Source organism: Anomaloglossus baeobatrachus, chromosome 7 (genome assembly GCF_048569485.1).
Source record: "Anomaloglossus baeobatrachus isolate aAnoBae1 chromosome 7, aAnoBae1.hap1, whole genome shotgun sequence".
In the NCBI taxonomy this organism is placed as follows: domain Eukaryota; kingdom Metazoa; phylum Chordata; class Amphibia; order Anura; family Aromobatidae; genus Anomaloglossus; species Anomaloglossus baeobatrachus.
The window spans coordinates 89449561-89470352 of record NC_134359.1 but is presented as its reverse complement, the minus strand read 5'-3'; the positions used below and the strand labels follow the sequence as shown (position 1 = coordinate 89470352).

The window sequence follows — 20792 nt, the reverse complement described above, 5'->3', positions numbered from 1 at the left end:
CGCTGCCACCCCTTTGCTGCCGCCTCTCCGCTGCTGTTCCTCCGCTGCATCCTCTCTGCTGACACTGCCTCCTCTCCACTGACAGTGCTCCGGCCCCTCCGCTGACAGCTGTGCACAGCTGGTCCCTGTTCTGTATATAGATCCTGTCTCAGCATGTCATACACTTATTGCACATAAATGTCATTTATTTCTATTTATGACCAGCTGACTAATACGGGATATAATTAGTAGCCGGACCGTCCATCCCACCGCTCACAGCCACAAGCAGACTACGTGATACCGGCCAGTAAAGCATGTCTCCCTTGTGCACATGCGCAGTTCATTGAGCTATTTCAACTACATGTCCCATAATGCTTCACCGCTGAGTAATTCACCTGCGACTTCAAAGCACGAGCCGCGGGTGACTGTGACTTCAACTGCTTCCGCGCTGGAGTGACTGCGGGATAAGAGGCGGTGGAACCGGAGCTGACACCGCCCGCTCCTGTGTACTCAGCAGTGGTGTGTGCTCCGCCTGCGCCGCTGCTTGTTGCTATTTTCGGCGGGTAGAGGGCGGGTGTGTCTGGTTTGCACAGTTGGAGTGCACTGTGGTGCAGAATTAGCAGAGTTGTGGTTGCTCACAGGGAGCTGTAATCCCAGTGGTGCCATAATAGTGGGGTGGCGGTGCCATCTGCACCACATTTAGGTTTTGTTATTGTAGGGTCACGGGGATGTTCTACACCCAAGGAGAATCTGCAGGTGATGAGCCCCAGCACCAGGGACAGTCACTGGGGACTATAGAACAGCGGACCTCCAATAAGCTGTAATGGAGAAAGAGGAGAGCGAACAGGAAAATAAGGACACGGGTCCTCCTGAAGAAGACATGAAGAAGAGCCATGGTGTCCACAGTATGGGCAACCACGAAAATACCAAACCGTTCAGTCCCCATAATGTTAGTGAAATGGACATCGAGCCCCTAATGCGTGTGGTGCGAGAGATGGAACGTGAACTTTCCGCTGCAAAATCGTGTGACATTGAGGCTAGAGGCGACGGAAATTCTTCTGACGGTAGATTGGAGGAGATAAAACCAGGTACAGGTGGCCATGAACACACGAGGCGGAATCGAGAAAGTCACAATCAGGACGAGGAAGGAGAAGCGCATTTGTTTAGCAGTGAAACCATCGGTATTGATAATGAGCCGGATATTGGCGATTATGTTGGTATTACCAAAAAGATTGTCAGGGATCCATTTATCTGTAAATGTAGGGAGGATTTAGGGTTTGCAGATTGTAATCTCCAAAGAGACCTAAGGGCAGAGTGTGAAGAAGGTAATCTCCAAGGAGACCAAAGGGCAGAGTGTGAAGAAGGTAATCTCCAAGGAGACCAAAGGGCAGAGTGTGAAGAAGGTAATCTCCAAGGAGACCAAAGGGCAGAATGTGAAGAAGGTAATCTCCAAAGAGACCTAAGGGCAGAGTGTGAAGAAGGTAATCTCCAAAGGGCAGAGTGTGAAGAAGGTAATCTCCAAAGAGACCTAAGGGCACAGTGTGAAGAAGGTAATCTCCAAAGAGACCTAAGGACAAGGCAGTTTGTTTACAATGAGTTGAAAGGAAACTTGTGTGACATTGAAAATGAAGACCTGGCAGGAGAAGGTGGCATGGACCCCAATGAAGGTTTACCCCAAGCCTGGAGCCTAAAGGAGTACAAAGCTGGGAGGTCTTGTGAGAAACCTCCCGGTGCTTCCTGCTTGGCGGCATCCTGTAGTATTGCGGATTATCCATACGTGGACTTCAGCACAAATGAGTACATTGTGATGTGTGACTTTGCTGCTGCTGAAGACACACAGGTATGGACTTGTATCTGGAATCTTTCTTTTTTTTTTTACTCCCCAGGTGGTTACTTTTTCCAACTCCTTGGATACATTATATTAAATGGATTTTTCTGACTTTTAGCCTAAAGGTTTGATCCAGGTAAAAATAATAAATTCAAGACTGCTTACCTGCCATGGTCTACGCTGCCTCTTTACTCTGCTTAGTGGTCAGCATGATGTCTCCACTGCAGCCATGTAATCACTAACCGTCTAGGAACAGTGGAGAGACAACACTGGACCAGCAGTAGGCGAGCAATGCTAGATTCGTTGTTTTTATGGAGCTCAAACCTTTAGACAACCACTTTAAGCCTAAAGGCCGCTTTACACGCTACGATATCGCTAAAGTGTTGTCATTGAGGTCACGAAATTCGTGACGCACATCCAGCCGCGTTAGCGATGTCGTTGCGTGTGACACCTATTAGCGATTTTGAATCGTCGCAAAAACGTTTAAAATCGCTAATTGGTGACATCCCCCCTATTCCCAATTATGGTTGCTACTGAAGGTACAATGTTGTTCGTCGTTCCTGTGGCAGCACACATCGCTATGTGTGACACCGCAGGAACGAGGAAACTCACCTTACATGCGTCCCGCCCGCAATGAGGAAGGAAGGAGGTGGGCGGGATGTTCGTCCCGCTCATCTCCGCCCCTCCGTTTCTATTGGGCGGCCGCTTAGTGACGTCGCTGTGACGCCGAACGAACCGCCCCCCTTAGAAAGGAGTCGGTTCGCCGGTCACAGCGACGTCGCTAGGCAGGTAAGTCCGTGTGACGGGTCTGTGCGATGTGCGCCACAGGCAGCGATTTGCCCGTGACGCACAAACGATGGGGGCGGGTACGCACGCTAGCGATCTCACTAGCGAGATCGCAGCGTGTAAAGCTGCCTTAAGTTAACAACATTTTTTGGATGGAAAAGGTTTGCTGAGGATACTGCTATAACAAATCCAACCCAGAACAATCAGGGAAATACGTCTGATTCTGATGTTGATTTTCCACAGTGACATCCAAAGACTGTTCTAATTGAAGCAAAAATTATAAATAACTCAGCTCTGCTCTATCTCTACACAGAAGCTGCACCATTATGTATCATAACAAACATTTGCAGATCTCATCTCAGTGCTGTCAGTTCTCATCCTCCACCCACACTGACTGCCATGAGATGAGATCTGGAAGTGTTTGCAATGAAGCATAAGGGGTACTTCACACACAGCGAGATCGCTGCTGAGTCACGTTTTTTGTGACCTCATTAGCGATCTCGCTGTGTGTGACACTGAGCAGTGATCTGGCCCCTGCTGTGAGATCGCTGCTCGTTACACACAGCCCTGGTTCGTTTTTTTATTGTTGCTCTCCCTCTGATAAGCACACATCGCTGTGTGTGACAGCGAGAGAGCAACAATCCTGAATGTGCAGGGAGCAGGAGCCGGCGTCTGACAGCCTGCGGTAAGCTGTAACCAAGGTAAACATCGGGTAACCAAGGTGGTCACCCGATATTTACCTTCGTTACCAGCCTCCGCAGCTCTCATGCTGCCAGTGCCGGCTCCTGCTCCCTGCACACGCTAAGCTAAGCGGTGTGCGCTGGTAACTAAGGTAAACATCGGGTAACCATACCCGATGTTTACCTTAGTTACCAGTGTCCGCAGCTTCCAGACGCCGGCTCCGTGCAAGCGCAGCGTCGCTTGCACGTCGCTGCTGGCTGGTGGCTAGTCACTGGTCGCTGGTGAGATCTGCCTGTTTGACAGCTCACCAGCGACCATGTAGCGACGCAGCAGCGATCCTGACCAGGTCAGATCGCTGGTCGGATCGCTGCTGCATCGCTAAAGTGTGAAGGTACCCTAACTCAGCTGTATCTCTACACAGTAGCTGCATAGATCAGTGAGGAGAGGAGGGTGTGTTCTTTTCTCTGCATGATGCTATCTGCTTATGATTGGTAAATCTCATGCAGTCGAAGTACACACCCCTGAGACAATCTTCTGGTAACGCTCAGTTGAACTAGAACAGAAAACTATAACAGGAAGTAATTTGTCACACCAATTTAAAATCAGTGTTTGTATTTTGTATGCCTGATTTTGCACATATCTACTAACCCTGATAATACATTGTTGGGCATATACATTGTGTTGAATAAACAGTGGATATGGAAAGTATTCAGACCCCTTTACATTTATCACTCTTTGTTTCATTGCAGCCATTTGGTAAATTCAGAAAAGTTCAGGTTTTTCTCATTAATGTACACTCTCTGCACCCCATCTTGACAGAAAAAAAACAAATGTAGAAATTTTTGCAAATTTATTAAACAAGTGTGACGCCCTGGCAAAACCAGGTAGTCACAGAAGTAGTCCACCCTCCTTATCCCACCAAAAACCCACACCCAGGTACAACACACAGCCATTAAAGCCTAGCCACCCCCTCATGAAAATAGGGACACGCCAGTGGGCAGGATCAGGTGGATGAGAACTCCCACCTAGGGGTCCTGAGGTGTCAGGGACGGGAACAAGACAGAACAATACTGACAGTCGAGTAGAGGAAAGCGATGTGTGCAGTGGAGTCAGGGGTAGGGGCCCCTGGACTACCTGATTAGGTGGCAGACAGCAAACAGGGCCACAGGCGACGGAGATCCGGTCGCAGAAGACCTTAAGTGGACCGGGGCAGGGTGGTAGCCCGCCGGTGCCGACAGCGGGAATCCGGTCCAGAGGCTGTGCACAGACGGGGTGCCTGGACCCTAGGACGAGGAAGGTTGCATGCCCCTTGTTAATTAACTAGCAGAGGACGAGGTTTCAGGCCTCATTTTCCAGAAGCCCATAGAGCGAAACGGAAGCCCAACGCGGGGGATAGGGTGTCCGTCAGAACCCACAGAAATCCCAAGGGTCAGATTTCGCAGGCCACAGCTCCCAACATACACAGTACCACAGTACTCCATGCGGAGTTGTCCAAGTGAAGACACAAACATTGAGTGCAGGAGGAAGGGACCCCTGTTTGCTACACCCGGGTGTGGGACCCGAATACACCCGCCAAAGGCGACCTGTCACTGTCAACTTGGTTTACTACTGGACTTGTGTGCGATTCTGTGAACAGTGAGTACATTATTGACCCCCGGTCCAAACCGGCATGCCGCCTCCAGCAGCCATTACTCCCGTGTACCAAGGGCCCCGGGACTATGCCTCCCCTACCCGTGGAGGGGATCCCATCTTGCCGCCCTGCTCCATCAGACCCGGGTTTCCCATCACGAGGCAGCGGCGGTGCCACCATCCCGCACTGCAACCCACGGGTGGCATCACCGACACATCAATCCCCTGTAAATATCCCCTTCCGATGGTTGTGAGGACGGCCGGCCGTGCGAGCCCGGGTCCGGTCACCACTTGAGCTGCAGCAGCGAACCCGGATCCGAGCGGCCCCAGAAGCGGCAGCGGCCCCCGCCCGCAACACAAGAAAAACTGAAATATGACATGGTCATAAGTATTCAGACCCTTTGCTCGGTATTGAGTAGAAGCACCCTCCCTTTTGAGCTAGTACAGCCATGAGTCTTCTTGGGAATGATGCAACAAGTTTTTCTCACCTGGATTTGAGGATCCTCTGCCATTCTTCATTGCAGATCCTCTCCAGTTCCATCAGGTTGGATGGTGAACGTTGGTGGACAGCCATTTTCAGGTCTCCCCAGAGATGCTCAATTGGGTATAGGTCAGGGCTTTGGCTGGGCCAGTCAAGAATGGTCACAGGAGTTGTTCTGAAGCCACTCCTTTGTTATTTTAGATGTGTCTTTAGGGTCATTGTCTTGTTGGAAGGTGAACCTTCGGCCAAATATTAGGTCAAGAGCACTCTGGAAGAGGTTTTCTTCCAGGATATCTCTATACTTGGCCACATTCGTCTTTCCTTCAATTGTAACCAGTCGTCCTGTCCCTGCAGCTGAAAAACACCCCCATAGCATGATATTGCTACCACCATATTTCACTGTTGGGATTGTATTGGGCAGGTGATGAGCAGTGCATGGTTTTCTCCACACATACTGCTTAGAATTATCACCAAAAAGTTCTAACTTCGTCTCATCAGACCAGAGAATCTTATTTCTCATAGTCTCGTATTCCTTTTTTTTTTCTTTTTCAAACTCTAGTTGACTTTGTGGAACTTTCTCCCATCTCCCTACTGCATCTCCTGGAGCTCAGCCACAGTGATCTTGGGGTTCTTCTTTATCTCTCTCACGAAGGCTCTTCTCCCACGATTGCTCAGTTTGGCTGAACGACCAGGTATACAAAGAGTTCTGGTGGTCCCAAACTTCTTCCAGTTTCGGATTATGGAGGCCGCTGTTTTCTTAGTATTGCAGAAATTCTATTGTAACCTTGGCCAGATCTGTGCCTTGCCACAATTCTGTCTCTGAGCTCCTTGGGCAGTTCCTTTGACCTCATGATTCTCATTTGGTCTGACATGCACTGTGAACTGTGAGGTCTTACAGGTGTGTGCCTTTCCAAATCAAGTCCTATCAGTTTAATTAAACACAGCTGGACTCTAATGAAGGAGTAGAACCATCTCAAGGAGGATCACAATGAAATGGACAGCATGCGACTTACATATGAGTGTCTGAGCAAAGGGTCTGAATACTTATGACCATGTGATATTTCGGTTTTTCTTGTTTAATAAATTTTCAAAATTTCTACATTTCTGTTTTTTTTCTGTCAAGATGTGGGATGGGGTGCGGAGTGTACATTAATGAGAAAAAAAAAACTTTTTTGAATTTACCAAATGGCTGCAATGAAACAAAGAGTGAAAAATTTAAAGGGGTGTGAATACTTTCTGTACCCACTGTATTTGATTTTTAATTTTCATTAAATAAAAGCGAATTTTACCATTTTTGTAATTAGTTTGCTCCCTGCACAGTTACTTTTTTTAAATGTTAAAAATAAACTCTTATTTCCTTTACTTCCCCCCAATATAGCTTGATATTGGCAAAAAAAATTAGTGAGTTTGAAAATAACGTAAAAGTGAAGTGCTACGTATCACAGAGAAAATATACAAAAATTATTTAAATATATATATATATATATATATATATATATATATATAATTAATAATAGCACATTTAAGGGCCATTTACACGCTGCGACATCGCTAACGATATATCGTCGGGGTCACGGTGTTTGTGACCCACATCCGGCGCCATTAGCGACATCGCAGCGTGTGACACCAAGGATATTTTGTAAAGGAGCGTCGTCTCAACGATCATCAATTTTTGACGTTTTTGCGATCGTTGAGACGACGCTCCTTTACAAAATATCGGTGGTGGTGCATGCTGCTGGTTGTTCGTCGCTCCTGAGGCATCACACATCGCTATGTGTGACACCGTAGGAGCGACGACCATCTCCTTACCTGCATCCACCGGCAATGAGGAAGGAAGGAGGTGGGCGGCATGTTACGGCCGCTCATCTCCGCCTCTCCTCTGCTATTGGGCGGCCACTTAGTGACGCCGCTGTGACGCCGAATGCACCTCCCCCTTGAGGGAGGGATTGTTCGGCGGTCACAGCGACGTCGCTGCACAGGTATGTGCGTGTGACGCTGCCGTAGTGATAATGTTCGCTACGGCAGCGATCACCACATGTCGCACGTACGTCGGGGGCGGGTGCAATCGCGCTCGACATCGCTAGCAATCGCTAGCGATGTCGCAGCGTCTAAAGCCCCCTTTACAGTAGTTACTTTCTAAATAGAGGCCTAAGATTGATAGAAAATTAAATTTTTATTGAAATTTCTAAACTTTCCTTAAGGCCTCCAACACACATCCGTGCCGCCGGTACGTTTTTGCACGTACCGGCGGCACGGAGACCCGTACACCAATTTTACCCTATGGTAACAGGCACACACACGTAAAACCACACGAAACGTTTGTACGTGTGTGCGTTTTTCCTCACGCACAACATGTCCGTTTTTCTCCGGTATCACGCAGGTACAGACCCGCTAAAGTCAATGGGTCCGTGCCTGCACGTACGCGACACGTAGCATGTCCGTGTGCTACCCGTACCATCCGTGTGCGTTTTTTTTTTTTTTTTTTTTTAATGGTGAAATGGATCAAGACAAACGGACTGCACACGGACATGACACGTACGTATCTCACGCATACACGGACATTCCACACGCACACATGGCGAGCGTACGCCATCACACGGATGTCACATGTACCGGCAAAACAAACATACAAAAACGGAACACGGACCCGAAAAACAGAACGCGAGACTCGCACGTGTTTTTTGCGGAAGTGTGGCAGAGGCCTAAAGGGGTATTCCTATCTCCAAGATCCTATCCCAATATGTACTAGGTATAATAATAATAATAATATTAGCAAATACCTCCAATTAGAAATGTAGTACAGTTCACCTGATTAGCTATGTCTCTTACCTCATGTGTAGGGCATTGCAACTTAGGTATCCATGGTTTCGACCATGAGTAACTAGCTAACTGTCACTATGTGTGGTCGTAACCATGGATACCTAAGCTGCAATGCCCTGCACATAAGGTAAGAGACATGGCTATAGCAGGATAACTATACGACATTTCTTTGTCGCTCCATTGGGAGACCCAGACAATTGGGTGTATAGCTTCTGCCTCCGGAGGCCACACAAAGTATTACACTTTAAAAAGTGTAACCCCTCCCCTCTGCCTATACACCCTCCCGTGCATCACGGGCCCATCAGTTTTATGCTTTGTGTTGAAGGAGGCACACATTCACGCAAGCTCCACATTTTAGTCAGCAGCAGCTGCTGATTGTATCGGATGGAAGAAAAGAGGGCCCCCCACGGGGCCCCCGGCATGCTCCCTTCTCACCCCACTAAGTCGGCGGTGCTGTCAAGGTTGAGGTACCCATTGCGGGTACAAAGGCTGGAGCCACATGCCGTTTTCCTTCCCCATCCCTTAGAGGCTCTGGGAGAAGTGGGATCCTAACCGGTCACCTTTCACTGGGACCGGGCTCCCTCCGCAGCCCCTGGGGGAATCTGACGGACAGGAGACTGGGTATCATCAGGGACAGGCCCTGCATCTAAAAGGTACTCTGTGTCCCCTTGGGGACGGCGCATGGAGCGCCTGTGTTACAGACGCTGCAGCGGCTGCTGTTTTTCTGTGACGACCGGGACTACCGCGCCGACCGCGCCTGTTCGTCGGCCGCGTTATTAAATTTAGTCCCCGGCTTCTGCGGCCTAGTACCATAACTCCCGCCCCCGGGCCTGCCAGTCAGGGGTAAGGGCGGGACGGTCGACTGGACGTCGGCAGTGAGGGCTGGAGCATACTTAGGTGTTCTCCTCCCCCCTCACTGAGCACTGTGGGGCACCAGATTCCCGCACTTTATTAGTCACCGCCCACGGCTCCCTCCTCCCCTGAGAACTCTGGCAGCCATTGTTACAATCACTTCTGCCGGTGGAGGATTTCAGAACGAGCTCTGCAGCTCTGGGAGGCCCAGGCGGGGAATCTGGTGGACACACAACCGCTTTGGGCGGTCGGTAAGCCACACCGGTTACAGGTGCTGGCCCCCCTAGGGTGCCGAAGTGTATATATATATATACATATATTGTATACATTTTCTCTGTTCGGCCGCATTATTTTGCTTTTGGCTATATACCCTCACTGATCACTCTCAGAGGAGACAACAGCATGTCGTCCGCAAAGAGCAAGGGTGCCAAGGCACAGGCTTATTTTGCAACCTGTACCTCTTGTGCGGCTATGTTACCTGCAGGTTCCACCTACCCTCACTGTGTGCAATGCTCGGCCCCTGTGGCACTCACTCAGCCAGAGCCTCGGGCACTGGTGGGACCCTCGGCTCAGGTAGAACCGCCGGCTTCCACTGTCCAGGTGGCAGGGACAGAGTTTGCAGTTTTGGCTGAGAAACTCTCTGAGTCGCTTTCACAATCCATGGCTCAGTCTATGGACAAATGGTCTGCTAAGATACTAGAAGCCTTGCAGTCCAGATCGGTAACTCAGGCCCAGGGCACTGTGAGTTCATCGCCCCCAGGCCCCTCTCGGTCGGCGCAGCAAAGTGCTCCTGGGGTGACACCTAGGTCCCACGGTGAGGACTCCGACACGGACCGCAGTCCCAGACCGGCTAAGCGTGCTCGCTGGGAACCTTCCCTGACTTCATCACGCTGTTCGGGGTCTCAGCATGAGGACTCTCTGGAGGATGAAGCGGAGGTCGCAGCTCAGGGCTCTGATCCTGACGTTGCTCTCAATCTTGATACACCTGAAGGGGACGCCATAGTTAATGACCTTATAGCGTCCATCAACCAGGTGCTAGATCTTTCTCCCCCAACTCCACCTGTAGAGGAGTCGGCTTCGCAGCAGGAGAAGCACCAGTTTCGGTTTCCCAAACGTACACGGAGTGCGTTTTTCGATCACTCTAACTTTAGAGATGCTGTCCAGAAGCACAGAGCATTTCCGGACAAGCGCTTTACTAAGCGCCTTAATGACACACGTTACCCCTTCCCCCCTGACGTAGTTAAGGGTTGGGCTCAGTGTCCCAAGGTGGATCCTCCAGTCTCTAGACTGGCGGCTAGATCCGTAGTTTCAGTGGCAGATGGTTCATCGCTCAAGGATGCCACTGACAGGCAAATAGAGCTCCTGATGAAATCCATCTATGAAGCCATAGGCGCGTCTTTTGCTCCGGCCTTTGCAGCCGTGTGGGCACTCCAAGCTATCTCAGCTTGTCTGTCTGAGATTAATGCGGTCACACGTACCTCTGCTCCGCAAGTTGTGTCTTTGACTTCTCAGGCGTCGGCCTTTTCGTCCTACGCCATGAACGCCGTCCTGGACTCTGCGAGCCGTACAGCGGTAGCATCCGCCAATTCGGTGGCAGTCCGCAGGGCCATGTGGCTACGCGAATGGAAGGCAGACTCTGCTTCCAAGAAGTTCTTAACCGGTTTGCCATTTTCTGGCGACCGTTTGTTTGGCGAGCAATTGGACGAAATTATTAAACAATCCAAGGGAAAGGACTCGTCCTTACCCCAGTCCAAACCAAACAGACCTCAGCAACGAAAAATACAACCGAGGTTTCGGTCCTTTCGGCCCTCAGCCAGGTCCCATTCCTCCACGTCCAACAGGTCAGAGAAGGGCCAGAGGAAATCTTCTGCATGGCGGTCTAAGTCACGTCCTACAAAGACCGCCGGAGGAACCGCCTCCAAGGCGGCCTCCTCATGACTTTCGGCCTCCCCAAACCGCATCCTCGGTCGGTGGCAGGCTCTCCCGCTTTTGCGACGCCTGGTGGCCACATGTCCAAGACCGATGGGTGAGAGACATTCTGTCTCACGGTTACAGGATAGAGCTCAGTTCTCGTCCTCCGACTCGTTTCTTCAGAACATCTCCGCCCCCCGAGCGAGCCGATGCACTTTTTCAGGCGGTGAACACTCTAAAGGCAGAAGGAGTTGTGATCCCCGTTCCCCTTCGAGAACGTGGTCGCGGTTTTTACTCCAACTTGTTCGTGGTGCCAAAAAAGGACGGATCATTCCGTCCCGTTCTGGACCTCAAACTGCTCAACAGACACGTGAGAACCAGACGGTTCCGGATGGAATCTCTCCGCTCTGTCATCGCCTCGATGTCCCAAGGAGACTTCCTAGCATCAATCGACATCAGGGATGCTTATCTCCATGTGCCGATTGCACCAGAGCATCAACGCTTCCTGCGTTTCGCCATCGGGGACGAACACCTTCAGTTCGTGGCACTGCCTTTCGGCCTGGCGACAGCCCCACGGGTCTTCACCAAGGTCATGGCAGCAGTGGTGGCGGTCCTACACTCTCAGGGCCACTCGGTGATCCCTTACTTAGCGCAGTTTCATCTGCGTCCACTTCAATGGGACATTCTCCGCAAATGGGACAGGAGGTCGACGTCCCTAGACAGGAACGTCTCTCTTTCACTGGCAGCCAAAACCTCTCTTCAGTGGTGGCTTCTTCCCACTTCTTTGTCGAAGGGAAAATCCTTCCTGCCCCCATCCTGGGCTGTGGTCACGACGGACGTGAGTCTGTCAGGGTGAGGAGCGGTCTTCCTCCACCACAGGGCTCAGGGAACCTGGACTCCGACAGAGTCCTCCCTTCAGATCAATGTTCTGGAGATAAGGGCAGTGTATCTAGCCCTAAAGGCGTTCCAGCGGTGGCTGGAGGGCAGGCAGATCCGAATACAGTCGGACAACGCCACGGCGGTCGCGTACATCAACCACCAGGGCGGCACACGCAGTCGTCAAGCCTTCCAAGAAGTTCGGCGGATTCTGCTGTGGGCGGAAGCCACAGCCTCCACCATCTCCGCAGTTCACATCCCGGGCGTAGAAAACTGGGAAGCAGACTTTCTCAGTCCCCAGGGCATGGACGCAGGGGAATGGTCTCTTCACCCGGACGTGTTTCAAGAGATCTGTTGCCGCTGGGGAACGCCGGACGTCGACCTCATGGCGTCTCGGCACAACAACAAAGTCCTGGCATTCATGGCACGGTCTCAAGATCACAGAGCTCTGGCGGCGGACGCATTAGTTCAGGATTGGTCGCAGTTTCGACTGCCTTATGTATTTCCTCCTCTGGCACTGCTGCCCAGAGTGTTACGCAAGATCAGGTCCGACTGCCGCCGCGCCATCCTCGTCGCTCCAGACTGGCCGAGGAGGTCGTGGTACCCGGATCTGTGGCACCTCACGGTGGGTCAACCGTGGGCACTCCCAGACCGTCCAGACTTGCTGTCTCAAGGGCCTTTTTTCCATCTGAATTCTGCGGCCCTCAACCTGACTGTGTGGCCATTGAGTCCTGGCTCCTAGCGTCCTCAGGGTTATCTCAAGATGTCATTGCCACCATGAGACAGGCCAGGAAACCAACGTCCGCCAAGATCTATCACAGGGCTTGGAGGATCTTCTTATCCTGGTGCGCTGATCAGGGTTTTACCCCCTGGCCGTTTGCCTTACCCACTTATCTTTCTTTCCTTCAATCCGGAATGGACAAGGGTTTGTCTCTCGGCTCTCTCAAGGGACAAGTATCAGCGCTTTCCGTGTTTTTTTCAAAAGCGTCTAGCCAGGCTTCCGCAGGTCCGCACGTTCCTGCAGGGAGTTTGCCACATAGTCCCACCTTACAAGCGTCCGCTGGAACCCTGGGATCTTAACAGGGTGCTAACGGCTCTTCAGAAACCACCTTTCGAGCCGATGCGAGATGTCTCTCCATCACGCCTTTCGCAGAAGGTGGCCTTCCTAGTGGCAGTCACATCACTCCGAAGAGTGTCTGAGCTTGCAGCGCTGTCATGCAAAGCCCCCTTCCTGGTGTTTCACCAGGATAAGGTGGTTCTGCGTCCGGTCCCGGAATTTCTCCCTAAGGTGGTATCCCCTTTTCATCTCAATCAGGATATCTCCTTACCTTCTTTTTGCCCTCATCCAGTTCACCAATGTGAAAAGGATTTGCACTTGTTAGATCTGGTGAGAGCACTCCGGCTCTACATTTCTCGCACGGCGCCCCTGCGCCGTTCTGATGCGCTCTTTGTCCTTGTCGCTGGCCAGCGTAAGGGGTCGCAGGCTTCCAAGTCAACCTTGGCTCGGTGGATCAAGGAACCGATTCGTGAAGCCTACCGTTCTTCTGGGCTTCCGATTCCTTCAGGGCTGAAAGCCCATTCTACCAGAGCCGTAGGTGCATCCTGGGCATTGCGGCACCAGGCTACGGCTCAGCAGGTGTGTCAGGCGGCTACCTGGTCGAATCTGCACACTTTCACGAAACACTATCAGGTGCATGCCTATGCTTCGGCAGATGCCAGCCTAGGTAGGCGAGTCCTTCAGGCGGCGGTTGCCCACCTGTAAGAGGGGGCCGTTTTCGGCTCTTTTTATCGAGGTATTCTTTTACCCACCCAGGGACTGCTTTTGGACGTCCCAATTGTCTGGGTCTCCCAATGGAGCGACAAAGAAGAAGGGAATTTTGTTTACTTACCGTAAATTCCTTTTCTTCTAGCTCCTATTGGGAGACCCAGCACCCGCCCCTGTTCCCTTCGGGCTGTTGTTCTTTGTGTACACATGTTGTTCATGTTGAATTGTTCTTTTGGTTCATGGTTTCAGTTCTCCGAACATCCTTCGGATTGAATTTACCTTAGACCAATTTATAAGTTTCCTCCTTCCTGCTTTGGCACCAAAACTGATGGGCCCGTGATGCACGGGAGGGTGTATAGGCAGAGGGGAGGGGTTACACTTTTTAAAGTGTAATACTTTGTGTGGCCTCCGGAGGCAGAAGCTATACACCCAATTGTCTGGGTCTCCCTATAGGAGCTAGAAGAAAAGGAATTTACGGTAAGTAAACAAAATTCCCTTCTTCTAATTGGAGGTATTTGCTATTATTATTATTATTATTTCACTTTTTATATATTGGGATAGGCTCTTGGAGATGGGAATACCCCTTAAATTCCTTAAAGCTGCTGTTGGAGCTGCATACTTCTTTTGATGCCTGTGCATGTGCCATAAAGGCAGAAGGTGGGAAAACCCTTTTACTGTAAGTAGTATAATTTAGGCCCCTTTCACACTGCATTTTGCCTTACGTTCAGTGGTCCCGTCGGGGCATCCGTCCGAACCGCCCCTCCCCCACCCTGCAAAATGTGTTTTGGACGCATGCGCATACAGGGCCCTCGACTGTAATGGAGCACACTACGATAGCGTGTGCTCTGTTTTGTACCATTTTCGCACATATACGTTTTCTGCAGACGGACACCCGAATGTAGTTGACTACGTTCGGGTGTCCGTCTGCAGAAAACGTATATGCAAGAAAATGGTACAAAACAGAGCACACGCTATCGTAGTGCGCTCCATTACAGTCAATGGCCCTGTCGGCGCATGCGTCCAAAACAGAGTGGGGGAGGGGCGGTTCGGACGGATGCCCCGACGGGACCACTGAACGTAAAACGCAGTGTGAAACTAGCCTTATACTTTTTAATGTGTTTCTGTTTACCCTTTGTCACTTTTATCTTTGCAGCTGAGTCTTTCTCAAGGAGATAAGGTCTCTCTCCTTAGTGCAGTGACAGCGGAGTGGTGGTGGGTTGAGCATAAGGGTCAGTGTGGGTACGTACCGGCTACTCATTTGCGTGGAGTTCATGATGAAGAGGATTCTGACATAGATGACCCCTGGCAGGATGAAGAATACTATGGAAGTTACAGAACTCTGGTGAGGACCCTTCACATTATTTATACTAGGGGTAAACATAGACCTTTGCAGTCCAATAACTCATCATCTTGCACATTTCCGCCTGCTTTGGAGGTGTACGTGGCCCCCCTTGTTGTACTGCGTAGGTTGCACTAATGGTATGTCCGACCCTGTTGTATGTGTATGAACCTACTGATCTGGCCTATTACTGTTTACATTCATTCCTTAGAAACTGCACTTGGAAATGTTGTCAGACCAGCCGCGTACAGAGACCTATAGAAATGTCATAATACAAAACAGCAAGGCCCTGAAAGGCAAACGGATCCTTGACCTGGGATGTGGAACCGGGATCATCAGCTTCTTCTGTGCACAACTAGCAGAGCCTGAGATTGTGAGTAATATCTCTCTACTTATGATCTGTCTGGGTATTAAAGAGTTATTTCCGTCTTGTAACGATATGCTGCTACAATATGCCATCACTTCTCATCAGTGGAGCTCCAACTGCCCAAACTCATTGGGCCTCACGATCTAAACTCCCTATCTGTATGGCTTTGGAGTGTGGAAGGAGACCAAAGAACCTGGAGGAAACCCACGCAAACACAGGGAGAGCATACAAACTCCTTGCAGATGTTGCCTTGGTGGGATTTAAACCCAGGACCCCAGCTCTGCAAGACAGTAGTGCTAACCACTGAGCCACCGTGCTTATTACCCATTGTAATTGTCATTTCTAGGTTGTCCCCTTCCATCGACCATGGACGTTGGTGGAAATCACTCTTTGGCTCACCCACCAGTCAGTTTATTGGTGTTTGCCGTGTTATATGCATTAATGTGATTTATTCACATGACTAAAATCAGGTTTATTGAATTTATAAATTTTTGTCTTTTATGATTTGGATTTGTTTTGGTATTTGTGCACAGGGACCTGTGTGGTTCCAACTATAGGTTTTTGTGCACTATATCTTTAATTGAAACTGCTTTTTATGGTCTAAAGACTTTCTCCCAGCCTTCAAAGAGCTGTCCTGCGGGAAGAATTAGTCTATACTACGTATACTAATAAATGTCATCTTGGAGATGTATTTGCAGATAACAGCAGGCTGGGGATCCATGCAGTTTTTACCCAAACTCAAGAATGGATCCTTGGCTACATTCTCACATCTGTCTGCAACGACTGTTTGCCGATCTCCAGATCCGAACGCGAAAGTCTCCTTTTTGCCTGTCAGGAGACCCGCGGAAACTCTGTGCATCACGGATGTGTGAATGTAATCTAAAAGGCATGAGAAAATGTAAGGCAAACATTGATCTATCGCTTTTTGGATGTAGCCTTCAGTTTGACTCCAAAAACTGCATGTGCAAATCCGGCTTGTCACTCCACTTTAGGCCTCTTTCACACGTCCTTGAAAAACCACGCACGTTTTTCTCGGACGTGTCAAAGGTGCGTTTTGCCCTCCGTGAGCCGTGTTTATGGCACACGTGTGTTCTCCGTGTGTTATTCGTGATAACACACGGAGAACAGGAACTTTCTACTCACCTCTCTCTGGCGTCGCTGTCCGTGGTGCTGATCTGCGGTCTCCAATCCTGCCGACTCCCCGCTGCTGCTGCTGCTGCTGCTTTCGGCCGCAGTGAAGTGAATATGCAATGAGCATAATGAGCAGCGGTCGGAAGCAAGTGACAGCAGCGGCAGAGACTGCAAGGCTGGAGAAGGTGAGTAAAGTTTTTTTTTTTTTTTCTTTTTCTCTCGTACAAACATGTGTCTTCTCCGGCGTGTCACACGGAACACATCCGTGTGGTCCGTTTGCAATACATGTGACCCGTTTGCGTTCCGTGTGACACCCGTGGTGCTGGAGAGAAAACGGACATGTTGCCATGAGGGACACACATATGTACGGCACAGCCACACATTCCGTGCGTAAATACATACGTGTATCCAACTCCATTGAAAATCCAAGGTCTACGTGTGTACGTGTCTCCGGTACGTGAGGAAACTGACCAAACACGTACCGGAGGCACGTACGTGTGAAAGAGGCCTTAAGTCCACGTACCGGAGGCACGTACGTGTGAAAGAGGCCTTAAGTCCATCTGTGACCAAGTTTTTGCTTCCTAATCTAAGAGCAGCATAAAGTGAGCGCTGTATAAATTGGTCCATGCCAGTTGATTAACAGCTATCTGCCTACCCTGTGCATAGGCAGAAAGCTGCCAATCAGTGGTGGGTGTCGGGGATAGACAACTCATAAATATTGATAATTACATAGAAAGAGGTTGTCATTGAGAGGACTAGCAAAGACATCTGCAGCAAGAAGGCCAGCAAGTGACCCAATGTTAGAATTGGGGTTCCTGCCCATACTTTACACTGCACTCAAATGGGGCAGCAGAATTCTGGCAACTGATCCACTTTAAGATATAACCATGAGGCCCTTTTGTGCGGTCTGTGAGAGTGACCAGTACAGTCTGTTGTCCACAGGTATATGCAGTAGAAGCGAGTGACATTGCTGAGCAGACGCAGAAATTGGTAGATGACAATGGATACTCGAGCATCATCCAGGTTCAGTGTCACAGAGCAGAAGATCTGCAGTTACCTACTAAGGTTGACGTCCTTGTGTCTGAATGGATGGGAACCTGTCTGCTGGTATGTTGCTTTAAAGCTTAATCTTTTTGCATCTGCATTTTAAATCTTTTTTTCAATCTTGTTTCCTTTTACCTTACATTTTTAATATATTTGTATGTTTGACCAAGAAGTTTTGTGCTAATATTGCAGGGTCTTATCTTGTCCAGTCACGTCTGGGAAATGAGGAAGCAAAATATAGATTCCCAAATAAACTGAATACTGTCTGTAGTGGTCACATAAGAGGTTGTTGAGATTTTGGAATATTTCTTATTCTTTTAAATGGCGAACAAACTAATTTTCTTCCATCTGCAGTTTGAATTCATGTTGGAATCGGTTCTCTCAGCTCGTGATCTGTGGCTGGAGGAAGATGGGGTGATGTGGCCGAGCACCGCGCGTGTGCACCTGGTGCCGTGCAGTGCCGACCAAGAGTATGAAGAAAGAGTCCTCTTTTGGGACTCTCCTTATGGCCTGGACTTTAGTGCCTTGAAGTAAGTGTCATAGATAAATAATAGAGCGCTTTGTCCCGAGAATAATGAGTGTAGGCCCTGGCACTAAAGAATATTTCTGTAATTTAGAAATGTAAATAAAGATGCAATTCTGCACTGTTAAAACTCCTTAACTATTTACACACTACCCACAGATTATACATGGGAACAGTCCTCATTATATTCTGCAGTGGCGTTCTAAGGCTATGTGCCCACGGGAGATTAAACCTGAGGATTTATCTGCGGAAAATCTGCGAATTTTCCAGATAAATCCGCAGTTTTCAGCATGTACAGACACTCCCCATGTTATCCTATGGGACATGGGGAGTGCTGTGTCCATGCTGCGGATAAGTGCGGCTGCGGAACATGCTGCAGATGTAACGCAACCGCATGTAATTACATGTCAATTATTTCTGCGGCATTACCTGCGGAAATCCCAGCCCTCTCCACTATGGAGATACCTGTGGAAGTCCCGGGCTAAGTCGCACGAATGCCCACAGGTTTACCGCAGCTATTTCGCTGTACTACCTCAGCTAAAAATAGCTGCGGATTCTGGCGAGCAGCTGCGGGAAACCTGCGGACGTACCTGCGGATATATCCGCAGGTACAAACTCCTGTGGGCACATAACCTAAATGTCACTATATACTACAGCAGGTGCCGAAGATTGCACAGCTACGAGAAGCTGGATGTCAGGTACAGCGGGACTTCTCATAGAGTCCTGTCTTCCTGCTCCCTAGCGCTCCTATCTGACCGCCACTCCGATATCTCCTCATAGAGTAGGCAGATATGGTTTATTACAGTCCCTGCCTTCCTGATCACTGTATACATAACGCTGTGCATACAGTATAGCTAACACTGACAGCACTTTCCCCCTCCTGATCCAGGAATAAGGTGATTGCTGAATTTAGGGAAAAGCAGGAGTTCAGATAGAGAACTTTTTTTTTTTTTTCTTCTAAATGTTGAAATGCACCCAAAGATCTTTTATGATCTAATCGGGGAGGCACAATGTGTAAAATAAAGTTATTGCCAATTCAAAGGTGTTGGTTAAAAAAAAAAAGTCCAGAAAAGCGAAAAAGAAAATGTAAAATTATTATAGTGGTGATTTAAAAAAATAAAATTAATAAAAAATAAATAAAAAAGCAATGTGAAAAATAGACAGGTATTTCCATAATTATATAAAAAGAGAATATGAAGATAACCTAAAAATTAGTCCCCATGTGCAAAAAAGATGCAAACAGTATTGGAATATCTGAATGTGAAAAACTTTTACAGCTCTTTAAATCACATGTGCAAATAAACCTGAAAATGTGCCTAGGCAGGAACAGCGCTAAATGGCCCAGTCGTGAAATTCATATACAGATATTGTAAATTGTGCTTTGAAAAACAAGTCCTTAAAATATGGAGCCATTCTAGAGATAGTAACACTTTTCTTTCATTTGTTTACATCTGGTTACCTAGGAAACTGACCACCACTGCTGTGTAGCTTGCACTATGCTGATGCTGGCCAAGATCAGGAGGTAACGGTGCGCTACAGTGATTTTGGCCAGTTTTAGAACAGGTTTTTAAGCTACATAAATAAGTGTTTGTCACAAAAGTTACTATTTCAAGCACAAGCATTATACAACAATACCGGTTTATAAAGATGGGAAGAAAAGTTTAGAGGGAAACTATCACCAGGTTTTTGCTCCCTCATCTGAGAGCAGAATAATGTAGAGGCAGAGACACGGATTCCAGTGATGTAGCACTTCCTTGGCTGCTTGCTATATTTTTTTATATATTTTATTTTTTATATATTTTTTATATATTTTTTCTGCTGCCAATCTAGCAGTTATTTGAATGTGGAGCTCTATAACCCCATCCACACTACTAATTGGCAGCTTTCTGCCCATATACAGTGAACACAAAAAGCTGCCAATCTGTAATAGGGACAGGGTTATACAGAGCTCATTAATATGGAGAACTATCTGGCAGCATGCCAAGTAGTCCGCTAATCATCATAATCTGTTAATTAAACTGATTTTATCAAACCTGCAAAGCTCTTGCTAACCCCACCCTCACCATTTTGTCCTCTTTCTGCCTATGAACAGCATAACCGGAAAGCTGACAATCACTGACATGGGCGGGGTTAGACAGCTGTCACTTAGAGAACTAGCATAGAAAGCAGCAATTTATCAAAATTACTTTGGGAACATTACAAAACGGCAGAAAATATAGTTAATGCTTTCTCAAAAAATGTGAAATTATATGGATGAAAACAAAGGTCTCAGAACAAAATATGGAACAAGTACAATACAGAAATTAAAAAGTTGTAAAAATTAAGTATCTGTATTATGTCTATTTCTTTCATATTTTTATACACAAGCATGAAAGAGCTCTTATTCAGGTGCTTAAAGAGAACCTGTCAGCAGGATTTCATCCCCCCCCCAAACTGTATATGTGTATGTAGCCAGCATTGGACTGGCTACCGGAGGAATCTCCTGTAATGCCAGGCCTGGATACAGTTACCTGCATTGCACTCCGGAGCTGTCGGCTGCAGCCTGGACTGATCTCAAAGTTTGCAGGACTGAACCGCGAGCGCTGAGTGATTGATTCCCCGGTGATTGCGGTTTAGCTCATGACAGCTGTGGACAGGCCGGGCTGATCTCTGGAGTTCAGGTGAGAGCACTGGAGATCACCCCGGCCTGTTTGCAGCTGTCATGAACTGAACCTCAATCGCCGGGGAATCAATCACTCGGCGCTCGCGGTTCAGTCCAGGCTGCACGCCGGAGCTCAGGT

The 20792-nt window shown here is 48.7% G+C and overlaps 1 protein-coding gene across 1 annotated transcript in view; it reads left to right on the top strand.

Annotated features, from left to right (window-relative positions):
* Nucleotides 1–373: 373 nt before the first annotated feature.
* Nucleotides 374–20792, top strand: part of PRMT2 (protein arginine methyltransferase 2) — a 29934-nt gene continuing 9515 nt past the window's right edge. Inside the window, exons 1-5 of the mRNA XM_075317455.1 lie at nt 374–1819; nt 14762–14950; nt 15159–15320; nt 17388–17552; nt 17844–18019. Of these exons, the coding sequence (XP_075173570.1) occupies nt 803–1819; nt 14762–14950; nt 15159–15320; nt 17388–17552; nt 17844–18019 (1709 nt within the window). The 5' untranslated portion in view covers nt 374–802. The remainder of the gene's footprint in view (nt 1820–14761; nt 14951–15158; nt 15321–17387; nt 17553–17843; nt 18020–20792) is intronic.